The sequence below is a fragment of the Camelus ferus genome, chromosome 2 (assembly GCF_009834535.1).
Source record: "Camelus ferus isolate YT-003-E chromosome 2, BCGSAC_Cfer_1.0, whole genome shotgun sequence".
Classification (NCBI taxonomy): Eukaryota; Metazoa; Chordata; class Mammalia; order Artiodactyla; family Camelidae; genus Camelus; species Camelus ferus.
Genome location: NC_045697.1, coordinates 65514194 through 65530542, shown reverse-complemented (window position 1 = coordinate 65530542; position 16349 = coordinate 65514194). Strand labels below are relative to the sequence as shown.

Below are 16349 nucleotides of genomic sequence, written 5' to 3'. Positions count from 1 at the left end.
TGTTCCTTCTATGGTATAAAGTTCTCTGTGGTCCTTTCACTTCTGCTTTTCCCTTTTGAACCAGGGGAAAATAATTTATCAGCCACATTAACTCACCCGTAACAATTTCTCCTGCACCGAGCAGAACATCTCTCTCATTTGTCTATTTCACACTGAAACATCTTTTGGCCAGATCTGTGTGCTCATAAATTTTAAGAGCATATTAATTGCAGAAAGTTATAAAAGTAGTGGGAATGGAGGAGACTTTGCTACACTGTTAGTTTTTAAATAGACTCAATATATACATGTAGGCGATTACTTGCCCTCTCTGTCTGTATTTCCTTGTCTAAGAATCATGTATATACTGAACCCTAACATGTAGTTTTAGTGGGAAGACCCTTTAACATGAGATCAAACCAACTCTGAAGCCTCAGTGCCAACCTCAAAAATCACAGCTGAACAATCATAAGAAATAAGAAACTTTCCACGTTCCCTCCTTGACTTGTTTTTAATGTGTTTTCCAGAATCACCATGACAAAAACACTTTTAATTTTGATTTCCTCTTAGGAAGGCAGACAATCTTGTTAATTTTAGAAGCCTTATTGTCACGCACAGGGCTATTCGATGGCAATATTTACTGTTATTTAAAATATTCTTAGAATCATGAAAAATGTCTACACTAGTGAAAAATAGATAACAGTAATAAGCTTACTTTTCTGGAGCTCTGTCATAACATTATTACGCCATTTCAATAGTGCTATTTTGCTTTACAGGAATAAACAAGCGTGATAAAACTTTTAATAAGATGAATCTTGTTAGGCAACCTAAATTGCTTTCTGATATTTTACTGGATTACTATTTATATACTTTCATTGACATTTTAAGTTGCTGAAAATTAAAGCAGACGTTTCTATGGGTAATAAATAATCAGAATACAGTTAAGGAGAGTATTAGGTACCCTCAGCATCTTTGCAGTCATTCTGTAATGCCGACTGCCCTTTCCTTCTTAAAATGTTATTTTCCTTCGACTTTCCTGATGCCACATCTTCTCAGTTTTCTTCTTAGCTCTCTGCCTGCTCCAACAAACTCTTAGGTAGCCTTCTCCTCCTTTACTTGCTTAATAAGTATTTCTTAAAGCCCAGTCAGAATGGCTAAATATCTTGAACAAAATAAAAATCTAGTTGCAATAAATAGCGTGTTTATGAAGAACAACATACTATTGCTTGTGTGTGGTTTTTACATAATAAATTCTTAAAATGTTTTAAAAATTATAGTTGGAAGTCACCTTTCCACTAACATGCGTGTACTCCTCATTTTACAGGTGAGAAAGAAAGTCTCAAAAAATTTAACTAACTAGAGCAAGCGCACAACCACACTAAAATCAGCACCAACATTAGACTAATTCCAATGCTTTTCACTTTTCACTTGCATTCAGCAAGTGAAGTTTGTTAGTATGATAACTCTTAAGGATTTTATCTACTATTTCTATAAAATAAACATACGATGTTTCTTCTCTTTCTTGAACTTTATTTTAATATGAAGGCTCACTTGGGTTCAGTTCAGGCAAGACCCCTCAGAAATACAAAGCCAAAACAGTTGTGGGTTTATAATAAAGAAATAAAAGATACATAGTCGTGATTTTAATAAAAGGGATGAGGATGGATCATTCCTGCTTTCCTATTAAAATAATGATATTAATGTTTTTCACACAAAATTCCATATGTAATGGGGTTAGTAAATAAACTGATGTCAGTAAAGTTTTAAAGGATATAAAAACAGCTTTATTGTTTTTCCTATCACTGCTTTCAAAACCTTTAATTTTTTTCTTTTCTACATCTCTTGGAAACAACACAGATCTTTTAGTTTTTTGAATACTTTTAAGCATTCCAGAAATAATTCCAGTCCAGGCAATGATAAAATAATCTTTTGTTGGATTAACCTAACAAAGAATGATGACTGTAAATTCTGGATCTAATTTTTAAAAAACACAAATTAAAGAGACTACCTATCAACCAAAAGCAGGCATAAACTGGAAAGTGTTCAAGCCCTGAAAGATGGTAACTGCTCTGGGTGAGAGCCACTTTTATATGGCTTATTCACTGAGGACCCACCTCAGTTTAGGCAACAAGGGGTAGCTGGAGCTTAAGCAGAAAGTCAGAGTCTCATTAGCTTAATGTGTCAGAGACTGGTGTTTGAGGCAGCCAGGGTATCCAGAAATCAAAAGGCGAATCACAGAAAGTAGGGAGCCACAGAGAAACAAGCCCCCAAATGTATACATAAACTTTCCTCAAATCCTTGGCTGACTCGTAGCCAGCAGGTGAGTAAGAATGACCCTACGAGAAAAAAACAGCAGAAAGCAACATCCAAAAGGATAGAAGATCTGAACAAAAGACCCTTGCCACCTATGGTGAGGGAGATAGAAATAATATGTTGAGTCCTATCAGAAAGGCTTGGTAATAACCATAGGCTTTCCACAAAACTCCATAAGGCTGTGTTTAGGAATACAGAGACTGCCAGCACTAAGGGATTTGTCCTAGGAATTAAAGTAAAATCAAAAAGGCCTGCCTTAACAGTCTGTAAAACCAAACCTCCACAGATTCAAGGGTAACTGATAGTAATTTAACAAACTGCTGGAACAAAAGTCAGTCCTCTTTAGAGTATACAACCTAAGAGACATAATCTCAAGTCTCAACAATGTACCAACCACAGTGTTCAGTTCCAAGCAAATGTGAAGAACCAGGAATATGAAGAAGGAGGAAAATGTGAACTATGGTTAACAGAAAAACCAGTCAATATAAACTTACCCTGAGATGACAGAGGTGTTGAAATTGTAGCAGACAAGGACTTTAAGGCAGCTATGATAAATATGATCAAGGACATAACAGGAAAGATGGTTAAAATGACTAAGATGGGGAATCTCAGCAGAAAAATGAAAATTATTTTTAAAAAGTTAAAATTCTAGAACTGAAAAATAAGCTATCTAGAATAAAAAAGTTACTAAATGGACTTAACAGAAAATTTGAAATGATGAAGAAAGAATCAGGAAACCTAAAAGCAGATGAGATAAATGATCCAATCTAAAGGTAAGAGGGTAAAACATTATAGTAAAATAAATAAGGCCTCAATGACCTAGAGACAATATTAATAAGGTCTAACTTGAATGTTCTCTGAGTCTCAAATAAAGAGGAGAAAGAGAAGGAAGAAAGTAAAAAATATTTGTGAAATAATTGTCAAGATTTATTAAATCTAGTGAAACATATCCCAGAAGCTCAGTGAACCCTTAACAAAGATAAATACAAAGAAAATCATAGTTAAATATCAAAACCATCAAAAATGGAAACAGAATCGTAAAAATGGCCACTCCTGTGCTAAAAAAAAAAAAGAACAAAGGTACAAATGATGGCTAACTTCTCATCAGAAACAATATTTGGCAAAAGACATAGAATGGCATCTTTAAAGTCATTAAAAAAAAATTATATATGGTGATGAATGTTAACTAGACTTACTGTGGTAATCATTTTGCAATATATACAAGTACCAAATCATTATGTTTTATACCTGAAATCAATATAATGCTTTGTGTCACTTATACTGTGAAATAATAATAAAATACATTTATTACTACTAGAAAAATTGTTGAATAATAACTTTATTTTGATTTTTAAAATAAAAGGTTGCTCTTGCTTTAAAATCACCAGCCTTGATATTAGGAATAATACTACTGCACCTATAATTTTTTTCTTAGACAATAAAAAAAGTATGAAGAAAAATATATTTTGATTATAAGTGACTATGTTCTGAGATTCTCAGTGCTCTTGTCAAACATAAATCTAAATCAGCAATATCCCTATTTGAAAGCACTAAGACAAAAAGTATTCAGAAAAAAATTAACCTGTCAACTCAGAGTTTGCTATATGCTAATAATATTGTTCAAAAAATAAGGGTAAAGAAAGAAATTTTAAGGTAAGCTAAAGTTGAGAGTATTGCCACTTACAGGACTGCACTTTAAGACATTCTAAAAGTTCTTCAGGAAGTAAATGATACCAGGTAGAAGCTCAGATACATAGAAAGGAATAAAAAGCCCCAGAAATAGTAGATAAGAGGTTAAATACCAGAAATTGTCTTTTTTCCCTTCATACTTTTAAAAGTCAATTTATTATTTCAATAAAACACTATGACATTTTCCTTTGGAGTTCATAAAATATAAATACATAACACATAATGTAACAAATTATATTGTTGTAAGTTATTACTTTTTTAATGTGAAATGGTATAATATTAATCTAGATAAAATGTGATAAGAATGCACATTACTATCTCTAGAGTAACCACAGACAAGGAAAAATACAAAGAAATTCAACTAAAAAGCAAAGAGGGAAATAAAATCAAACACTAAAAACATTCAATTAATCCAAAGGAAGGCAAAAAAAGAAGGAACAGTGGGGGAAAAAAATAGAATACATAGAAATCAGATACTAAATTATGAACCTAAATGTGACTATTCAACAACCCATCAGGAAGACATAATAATTAAAAGTGTGTATGCACCTAATAACAGAGCCCCCCAAATAAAGTGAAAACCAACAGAAATAGAGATAAAGAAATATAGAAGTTTAAATACTTCTCTGAGAATTGCAAGAACAAGGAGTAAAATATAAGGATAAATTTACCTTATTTAGATCCATGAACTAAATGATTAGTTCCTAAGTGATCAGAATCTTATTTATTTATTCTTCAAAGCTGCATTTTAAAATGAACACAATGACAGGAATTGTGTTTGGAAATTGCATTATGACTTCATCAAGTTATCATATACTGAAAAAAATGTTTAGAGTATAACTTTGGTAAAGGTAAATCCTTGCTCTAGATACTTTTCTATTATCAGGAATATTTAAAAATTTAGCTTTATATTGTTACCATTTTTTCCTTCCACAAAGTTCATGAAATAGTACTGGTTGAGACTTCTCCACTCAACATGGCCACCCAGTGCTTTGTCTTGCACTCATTTTATATGAAATTAGCTCCCAAGGGTTATAGTGACCCTTTAGATACGTGATAATAAACCAATCAACGAAATAAAGAAATGCTTACCTTAAACACTAGCTCTCCTACCAGGCCATTCCATGTCCCATCTTCTTGTGGGCTTCCATACTTGTGATCCGGTGCAACATAAATTTCATAGTTGAAACCCAGGTAGTTAGATAAGGCATCCAAAACATCAATGGAGAAGCCCTGGTATTTCTTCGGCTTACCCAGGACATTTTCAGAAACCATTACGAAAGGTTCTTCCTGCATGGAAATACGAAAAATTCTTGACGTCAATCTATATTGCTCCCTTAAGGCAAAGATTAATTCTACAAAGAGTTTTGTTCCCAGTCTAAAAATTGCTTTTTCACTGTGAGAGAATAACTTAGAAATATAACTTATGTGTTATTAATGCATCATTTTATCAAACAATGTCAATTCACCCAATTTCTTGTCATCTCTCATTTAGTTATTACCAAATTCGATGAAAGTGACTACAAAATTTCAGAAACCCCCATGAATTCATTTTTCTTGCCATCTCAGGACCAACCTAAGATTCATCAATAATAAAATCATATTTAAGAGACCATGGATTTATTGTTTCTATCATCAGGCAGTTATTATCTGTATATGTAAAAAATATGCAAGATAATATTTAACAGACATAATCTACATAAATCTCTTTGAAAAGATAAAAACTTCTAGGAACATATAATTTAGCTACAGTGTATATCATCACATTTACTGGAAGTTATTTGCCAAGTAATTATGAAACTTCGATATAAACACGCATTTCATTGCAAAAGTCATTTCTCGACTACTGTTATGAGAAATTCACTTACCTTTTTGGTAATTTGTGTAATTTAGAAAATTCAGCAAATTGGCTTCTACTTCCACCTCTTTTATCTTTTTGCATTTTTGCTCTCTTACAGTTAACAAATAGTCCCCTTTCACTTTTTAGAACACCCGGTGTTAAGAGAGCTCAATTGGTTTGATACATGCTGGCAGACTACAGAAAATTAGATAATCTATTCCTTAATTTCCTAAACCTGTTCAGAAATCTTTTAGCAACAATAATATTTACAGGTAACCTTTCACAGTGTGTATAGTCTATCCAGTCCTGTGGGCAGGTTAAAATCTATCCTGGGTACCGGCCAGAATACCAAAAAATTTTATCCTTGGATCATTTTTCCTTAGGGACTCACAAAATAGCCTTCATTGAGCTGTAAAATAATACTTTGCTTTTGGCTTTTACTCAAAGACGCTAAGTGCTTTGTAAAATCATTGCATCTATTATAGTAATATTGCCCACCATACCATTCACTTTTCCTGTAAAAATTACCATGAGATAAATTTTCAACTTGTTCAGAGCCAAGAGAGCTTCATTTTGTTCAGTAGTGCCTTTTTTAAAATAATGAAAATAGAGTAAATAATTATTTAGATGTCCCATTTCACTTCAGAGGCCCAGGAGAGAGCATGATGCTCACTGATAACCATGTTGATATTGTGGTGTTTGTAATAAAAAAAAAAAAAATCTTGGTTTTCTAAATTAATGATGTTTTCTTTTTTTTTTTTTTTGAAAAATTGGTCTTGTTTAACTGTTTATATCTTATCAAGTAAAATAAACCAGTAAATGAATAGTAGCCAAAGGCAATGACTGCTGTTTGTCCCCCAGTGGTGTTCTCCTCTTCTTCATTAATTATATATTTTCATTTCAGCACTACTGTCAATAAAGACAATCTATAGTCTCCCTTTAGGCAAGGTGAGACCATGTGACTGATTCTGATAAATGGGATGTAAGCCGGGTGCTTTGTGCAATTGTTCTTATGTTTTTTCTACTTCTTCCAGCTGGAATGAACACAGAATGTCTAGAGCTCTGGTGAATATCTTAGATTACATATAAGAGAAAAACAAGACTGGAGTCTGTCCTTGACATTTGAAATGCTATACCACACCCAGACTAACTTTCTAGGGTTCTAGAATGTAAGAAAAATTTAAAAGTTCAATTTCTTACTGTTAAGATCCTAATTTTTTCTGTTTGATACTAATGAACATTGATAGACTAATAGATGAATAGATGAGAATTTGGGGAATGAATAAAACCTTGTAAATACTGACTTGTTTAATCTAAGTGACATAAAATGAGTGAAAAGTAAAAACTTAATCTTTAATATTGTGTGTAAAATACATAACATCTCTTTGATTCCAAATATAAACTTCCAGATAATATGGCAGAATTTGCTTCTGTTCATTTGCTTGTTTGGACAAGTACAAACCTACGCATTGCACAAATACTGTAAAGTAGATCATGAGGTCATTAGAATCAGGATGGGTTGAAGAAATTCCAAAATAAAGATCATATTCAGAGAGCATATAAATAAGACCACAAAATTCTAGTCTTAACTGGACACTGATTGTTTACAGTATCTTGTAAATGCTGAGAGCATGCACTTATTTCCTTATACACAACTCATTCATTTCTGTATTTTGAACATCTATCCATTGACAAACCAATGGAAAGATGATTCATGAAAGATTTTATTTGACTGGTTCCTCTACCAATAATTTTGGACCATATATATTCTCCATTTATCCATGACCTTTAACATCTAACAAATCTCTTAGGTTCAGCAGCAATTTTATCACCAAGAAATGGAATGCCACTCTTTAACGTGACACTTAAAAAATTAAGAATACTATTAACTGTAATGCAGAGCTAACTGATCGATGTGGCAAAATAACATCCCAATGTATGCTGTCATATGAAATATTGATTCTTTTCATTTTTATTTGTACATCTTTAGAACAATTGTTTAATTTGCTAAACTACATTACATTTGCTTAATATGCTGAATTTCCCCCTAGAAATGATTTTTAATTCCAACTTTATAAATAAATTCCTAGGCAAATGGATCCCTTATGGAAATCTATTGTCAAAACCTGCTCCCAGCAACATCAGCTACAATTGATTAAAGGTGCAGAATAAACACGGTTATACTAAGGGTTCTTTTAAAGAGGGCTGATGAATTATTAATGAGCATGCTTTTTAAATTTTACATCCTAAATAAACTTTTATTACATCTTACCACTTCTCTTCTAGATCACTGCTTTAAGATTTATTTTTAAGCTCTATTACACATTTTGATCACTACTCATAAATCCTACTCAGACCAGTCCTTCCTTATGAGGGCAATCAGCCAATATATTGGACAGATAAACACAGCAATAGATATTTGATAGAAGCTCTGGAACCTAAAATAGAAAAGATACTAGTTCCTTCTCTATGGCAGTACTGAGTTTGGTTTACCCACTTTTATCTATGCACCTACTTCCAAAATTTATTCACTCACTGACTCAAATATATTTAACATGTATCGAGCAGTTACTGCATCAAGTTATTATACTCAATATAGTGAGAATTATGATAGAAAGTCATGGACATTACTTTTAAAATAATTATAACCTAGTATTGAAAAGCCATGTACCCAGGAAAAACACAGAGCAAAACAAAAGCAACATACTGGAAAAACATAACTTGTATAAACAAAACACCAGAGAAATACAAAGGAAATTGTTAAAAAAAAAAAAAAAACGACAATCACCATTTTGGGGGTTACAAGCCATGTACTATTTTAACAGATAAGAAAAATTAGAAACAAAAGTTTCAACTCAATGTAATGTAGCAAGTTACAGAAGAGGAAGGCATTATCAGAATTCATCTTACTTCAGCTTTATTTCTTTGGACCTCAAATTTTGCAACCTATGGATTAAAATCTAGGATGCCATAATTTGTCTTGTATTTTAATGCAATTTAAAGTGATGTGACATTTACAGACTCCAGATTCCTGGCAGAAAAAAATAAAAATCTTTTAGGAGGACAGTATTTTCATTTTAGGTCTTACATTATTCCTTCAAATAACTGGTTTAATACAATGTTCAAAGCAAACGTCAAAGTAACATGTAAAAGGAAATTACATCGCATGTATAGAACTAGCGTACCGTAAGAACACAGATTCTGAAAACTTCAGATTCATATCATGAGAATTATATTTACAGTTTTTAAGGAAATAAAGGGAAATTTTTTGGCAGGGCAGGAAATTGGAAATTATAAGAAGTGCTACTGTAGAATTAGAATTAAGAAGAAATAAGAGCTATCATGACTCCTGCTGTATGTTTAAATTGGTACAACCACTTTGGAAAACATTTTGACATATCTAGCAGAGACTGAAATCTTTATAAGCAAGTTCGCTTTGCTTGTTTCTGAGTGTTACGGAAACACTTATCTAGTATGAAGATATAGACAGCCATGTCCCAGTAACTTCACTCCTGAAGTTTGAACACTAGTGAATCTTGGGCACCAAAATATATGCCCACGAATGTATATTATATCAGCGTTGATTGTAACAACCCAAATCTAGAAATAATCTAAAAATCCAAATGTCCATCAACATGGAAAAGATAAATATATTGTGGTATATTGATGCAATGTAATAGTAAACAGCTGAAAATTGAAGAAAGCAGAGTGATACACAATAACATGAATGAACGTTTAAAAGAATCATATTGAATGAAAAAAGCAATACTCAAAGAAGACAATTTGATTCCATAGTTGTAACAGTAAAATGACCATTTATTTAAGGATTCACATCTGGGTGAAGACACTATAAAGAAAATCAAGAAAGTGGTCACCTCTGGGTGATTGGCTCTGGGATGCTGGGGAGGGTATGATTAGAAAGATGAACAAGGAAAGATGATTTCTGTGGTAATGACAATATTCTATTTTTCATTTTAGGCAGTGGTTATCTGCTTATTACTTTATTATTAAGTAATTAATGGTTTAAACTTTTTTTCTGTATGAGTGTTACACATTTCAATACAAAGAAAGAAAAAGTATGTTAAATGGGAGTAGATAATGAGGGTATTGAAGCCATATTAAAGTTACTGCGTTTTATTTGTTAAGGAACTGGAGCTTTGCAGAAGGGAAATAGCATAATCAGAAAGTAATTTCAGAGAAAGTGTTGAGTGACTGTGGCAGGAACCAGGACTAGGGGTCCTTTGCAACCATGCAGTTGACAGGCAATTATGGCCTGCGCCTACTTAAATATATTTTTGAAGTGCATTTGGTGGCTTTGAGTCTTCTATTATAGGGACAGAGGGAGGAAACAAGAAATGATAAAATTCTGCTTTTAAAATTCACTTTCCAGCAATTAGCTCCAAATAGGACTGAGTATAAACTGGTGAAAACTTGTCTGCCTATTAAATGAAAACAAATTGCAGACTTGGATTTGCAGATTATTTGGTTGACAGATTCTCTAAGCACAATCCTCAGCAACTGGAATAAATGAAGCTTTCACAGAATGCCTGTAGTTTATCAATCTAAATGCATGAGCATGAGGATCCATAGACCTGTTTGTAGAAAAGTGTGTTTCAGTGGTTGATAATTTTCATATTAGCAAGGATTTATTCACATCACTTGTTGGGTTATTAGATAATAACTTCATAATTCTGAATTTGTATTCAGTCACTTAAAAAATATTATGCTAATTGCTTAGTTGATTTACAACACTGTTTGCAACTTGCAGATTTTGTAGTTAATTCCCATATTTTAATAACTATGCAATATTGTTGCTAGTGATAGAGTTTGAAAAAAAAGCATCTGACATTTTTGATAGGTGCTAATGACAAGCTATACTGCCAAGGCTTTACTGTTCAGAGGTTTCTAAACGTGCAATCTTACAGAATGCCAGGGTGCCCAAAACTAAGCAATTCTGCTCACACACACAGCTCAAAGACATTAACGAGAGAACCGGAATATTTCTTAATGACCTGTTTAAATTTTTTTTCCCCATAAACCATGCTCCTAGCCAAAGCAAACAAGAGCTGTCTTCGCACACAGTTGTGAGCTTATATTTTGCTGAGGAATGACACATTCCACTGTGATACATGGCAGAATTAATGACCACCATTCTCATTGGAAAAACCTCATTATTTTTTATAGACCATATACAAATATTAGAAACTACTATAAGTTTAAAAAGGTGACAGGTATGGAGTTTGTTTTTAAAAAGATATCAAAATACCAGGGTAGGAAAACAAAAGTGAGGAACAGGAGAGGAATAAACAATCTAGGTGTTGTAAAAGAAGATTACCTGGATTGTGTGGAGAGAAGAAAAGCAGGTTGCAGTGGTATGCAATGGAAACATTTTAAAAAGAGTTTCTGCAGGAGGATTTAACGGAGGAGCAAAGGTTTAGAAACCATTGCACTAAACTCATCTTTTAAAATCTTTGATTAAATATTTCTATCAATAAATTCAATAAGATTCAAAGACAATAAGATTCAAGTTATGATCGAAGCAAATACAAATATTTAGTCATTCTGACTTCCTAAAGCCGTATCTTACATAGTATTTCTCATTCCTATTTTGGAAGCAATTATTTAAGTGAAAAAATACTTTAAATTGAACATAAAGTTAAAGCTATTCATATGCAAGGTAATTAATTTTTACAATAAAATGTTCGATTTTATAATTCCTTTCAAATTATGAAATGGCTACATTTTAGTCACTTAATGGAGAGTGGCAAAACAAAACAAAAAAATGTTCATTTTGTTTTCATGAGAACCTGAAAGGAATACAGGATAATGCAACTGGGAATACAAGGTTATGAAGGACAAAAGGTAATCACAGCAATTCTAAGTATATTAGTTTTCATTTATTGGTTTTTCCCTAGCATGCATTTGAAAATACATTTTAGGAAGTTAGATTTTTATGGACCACATGATTACCATATACAAACTTAGAAATACCAGACTTTTTGTTTGCCTTCTGAATATGAGTGCTAGATAATACTTTGTTTGTTTGGTCCAAGTCTTCATTATTTTGCTAAATTTAACACCTTAGTGAATCTTACAAGTGCACAGCCACATGCAAGAATCAATTCTATTCCATAAATGTTTTTGAAAGTCTACCAGGTACAGAGTACTTTGTAAGGGCAGTTATCTCAAAGAAAACTATCAAGAACACATTTTGAGATACAGAATACTGCAGCCGTGAGGAGTGATTGGCTGTACCAAATGCCAGAGGTCTACAAAATATTTAACTGAAAAACTTGGTAACATTTTACTTCAAAATGATGATAATGCTCACAAACTCTCTGCTTGATACAGTCATATTTCTATAAAAATACTGTCAAGAACAGTAATGTTAATAAATGTCAGCAGGGCTTTATGATAAGACTTTGTCTATGTCAGGGTTTAAAAATATTTAATAAATATAAACTGAAGCTAATGAAATATCAGAATACAGTGAAGAGCCATAAAATTAAACTTGGAATGTATAGGACCGATGGTATATCTATCCAAAATAATATTACTTATAGGAGAATAGCAGCAATTCAGATATTTATTCAGTCATTCAGGAGTGTTAATGCCAGGCGCACACTAGAAATACAACAGAAGACAAAGCAAACAATTAACAGACATCTCTATCCTTGCAGACCTACATTCTAATGGGAGTGATAGACAGTAAACAAAATAAGTGATATATATTTTAGGTCAGATGATGATAAGGACTGTAGGAGAAAGTTAAACAAATAATAAGAACAAAAGAGCACGTGAGAAAGTGTAACTTTAAGTAGGACGGGCTTCTGTAGAAAGGGCATTTCAGACTGAAGACAGAGTGAGTGCAAATGTGTCAGGCAGGAGTCTCTCTGACATGACTGAGAGACAGGACACTTGTGTGGCAGGAACTGAGGGAGCTAGGCTCAGACAGGAGATGTCTGAGAGGTAAATGGGGGTGTGTGTTGGTGGAGCTTAAACAGTACCTTTAAGTCCCCGTGATGACTTTAGTCCTTGCTTGGACTGAGATGGGCAGCCTGACGGGCTCTGAGCAGAGAGGGCTGTGATCTGCTATGTTTGAACACTTTATTAGACAGTTGATCATTGCTATTGACAATAGACTGGAAGGGGCAAGGATGAAAGCTAGGAGAACAATTAGGAGTCCTTTGCAATAAAGCAGTGAGCTAGGCAGTAAAATGGACTTGATGAGAAGCAACTGGATTGTGAGTATCTTTTGAAGGTAGAGCTGATGGGACTCCCTGATATATTGGATGTGGGGTTATAAGTACTCAGTGAGAAGTGATGTAATGCTATGCCAAAATTCCTGGAAACCCTCAGTGGTGGCCTCAGTCTTTAGAAGCATATGGACTTCTAAGACTTTACCTGAATGTTTTTCACTGGGAGTATGCATCATAATTCTATTAGAGGGACTAAAATTTTCAATCAATAGACCAGAGTCCTCAGGGTGAATGTTCAGTACAGAATTAAAGATACTATTTTGTACAAATCTACAGCCCTAAATACAAAATTAATACACATTCAAATTTAATAGAAGAAAAATGTGCCCTTTTTTTTCCTGCATGCTTGTGACTCATACAATCAGCTAAAAGAAAAATAATATTTATTAGAAGAAATAACAATCATTAAAATCATCATAATCTTTAAAGCTTACATTTTAAAAGGACAAAGTTCAACAGCAAACATTAAGGGTGAATTATTTATTTTGTTCTCCGAATACACTTTCGGGAAATACAAATTAAAATAAGATGAGTTGTTTTATTTATAGCTCATCAGATTGGCAAGAATTAAAAAGAATGTTAATGTTTATCAGCAAACATTTGAGGAAGCAGATTTTCTTATACACCACTTATGTAAGTTAAAATTCGTACAGCTTTTTAAGCAAACAGATTCACAGTAGGAAGCAAGTATCTTCCAATTTTCATATTATTTCTTCTGGTAATTTTATATCTAAGGAGGTAGTCATAAGTGAGCATCGGTATGTATCTAAAAGAATGTTTACTGCAACTTCCCTAGTGAGAACTTGAAAACAAACTAAATAACCAACGATTAGGGACTGCTTTTTTAAAATATCTGTATGATAGACTACTACACAGTACATTCAGTTGTCAATCTCAGTGTCTCAATGCCCTGATAACATAGTTATTTGCTTCGAATTGGGCCATAGGAGGGTTTTTTTTTTTTTAAACCAGGAAGAATATTTTAAAGTTTGGGATTGGTTTGTTTTTCTTTGTTTGTCTTATAGAGAGATTCAAAATATCACTGTAAAAACATTACGTTCCTTTGCATTCCAAAATATTTCAGTAAATGAGACATGAAAATGTTGAGTTTCAGTTGGCATTCCTGGAATTTTATATAACTCTGAATAAATTAATGGAATTTGGGGGCACCTGTAAAGATAACTAATTAAGTGGCTGAAAAAAAACCACTAATCACATCTGCTTTATAAAGAGTATTTATTTACATTAAAATATTCATGTGTATATTGCTGAATGGGAAGAAAATGTACAAACTACTCATGAGTATGGGTGTGTGTGTGTGTGTGTTAGTCAATTCAGGCTGCTATAACAAATTACCATAGACTGGGTGGCTTAAACAACAAACATTTATTTCTCACAGCTGTGAAGGCTAGGAAGTCCACGATCAGTGTGGCGACAGATCCAGTGTCTGATGAGAGCTTGCTTTCTCTGCCTCACAAGGCAGAAAGCAGAGAGATCATCTTTCTCATGTTTCTTCTTGTCCGGGCACTAATCTAATTCATGAGGGCTCCACTCTCATGACCTACTTACTGTAACTCCAAGGCTCCACATCCAAATACCACTGCATTGGGAATTATGCTTCAACATATGAATTTTGGTGGGACACAAACATTCAGTACATAACAATGGGCATTTAAAATTTTTTAATGTAAAAATAATTGCAAACATCCATACAGGACTTACTGAGTGCTGGGCACTTGCAGATGCTTTTTGAATATTTATGTATAGCAGTCTTATGAGTTTAGAACCATAATTACTTCCATTTTTATGGATAAAATAACTTAATTTTGTTTAGCTAGTAAGTGACAGACATTAAAATATAGTTAAGTTTTCAATGGAGGAATTATGATGATTTTGTTGTTAATTTTTGTTTTCCACATTTTCTAAGTTTTTGTCATTGAATATGTAATACTTGTTTCAACATTTGTTGGATAAATGAGTCTGAAGCATGAAGGGGAGGCCAAAGTTGGAAATAAAAATCTATTTATAATTTTCAAGACAGTAAATGAAGTCATTCAGGTGTAAAGGATAGAAAGGGGTTAGGGATGAAATTCTGGAAGAAGAGACTCCAACGAAGGATGCAGAAGGAATAGAGATCTGGCAAAATGAGGGGAAGACATCGTTGGGGGATGCAAGAAAGGACAGGGTTTCAAGAAGGAACTAGTTGCTGGTGGACTTCAGCACAGGTGAGAAGTCCAGAGAGATAAGGCCTGAAAGCATCCATTTCATTGGTCAGGTAGGAGATCATGAACACATTTTGAAAAGCAGTTTCTTTGGAGAAGTCAAAATGAAAGCCAATAGAAGCCAGTTGTTTGAGGATAAAAATACATGATGAAGTGGAGACAGAACTGGAGTCTGAGACTTTTGCATTAGAAAGAATTAGTAGAATAAGGGGGATTCAGGGTCAAAGAACACTTTTTATATAAAGCCTATTTTCAGGCTCAGGGAGGAAGCAAATAAAACAACAATAACATCAAAAACTTACATTATGCCTGTCATCATCTTTATTACTTTCTATTCATTACCTCATTTAATTCTTGGAATGCTCTGGTACAGTTATTGTCATTTCACAAATGAGAGAACTGAGATTTGGGGGTAGAGTCGATAAGTTATGTATCTAAGCTTATAAACTAGTAAGAAAAAATGTGAATCCAATGTTGTCTGATGCTAAAGCCTGTATTCTTAACCATGAATTTAGACTGCCTTCACCAGCATTTGGGTATGTATGTGTGTTTGGGGTTGGGGAGGAGGTACAGAAATTACACGGCATATCAAAGAGAAAGAACTTGGGCTACAGTCTTTGAACACATGATAGTATCAAAACTAATCTCTTTCTGTCTCTTAGTCCTCTCTATATCTCCAAATTCCTTTTCATTTCTAAGTAGAGCTATCTATACTTTCTTCTAAGTCATAATTCAACTTTGGTCAGCATATTGATGGGATTAAAGTTTTGGCATAAAGATTATTTTAAAGTGAAAGCATTTGAAATCTTATCTGAACTTCCCATACCTAACTAAAGCAGAGCCTCCTGAAGACGCAGCTGCCATTAAACTGACTCCAAAGGAGAGAGATTCCTGCAAATTCCTGGAAGGAGACAGACTTCTCATTCCCATTAGCACACACACAAAACCAACAACGGACCCTGAACTCCACCCCCTACCCTCTTGTTAATTGGTTTGATATCCTTTACCTCTGGATATCCAGCAAGTTATTCATTGCTGAATTACTGAGTG

General features: G+C 33.4%; 1 protein-coding gene across 3 annotated transcripts in view; it reads right to left on the bottom strand.

Moving 5' to 3' along the window:
- Nucleotides 1-16349, bottom strand: part of GRID2 (glutamate ionotropic receptor delta type subunit 2) — a 1267610-nt gene that overhangs the window by 288956 nt on the left and 962305 nt on the right. For 2 of the 3 annotated variants that reach the window (XM_032459811.1, XM_032459829.1), the window contains exon 10: nucleotides 5071-5268. In XM_032459811.1, the coding sequence (XP_032315702.1) occupies nucleotides 5071-5268 (198 nt within the window). The remainder of the gene's footprint in view (nucleotides 1-5070; nucleotides 5269-16349) is intronic. The other variant, XM_032459821.1, reaches the window with a different exon arrangement.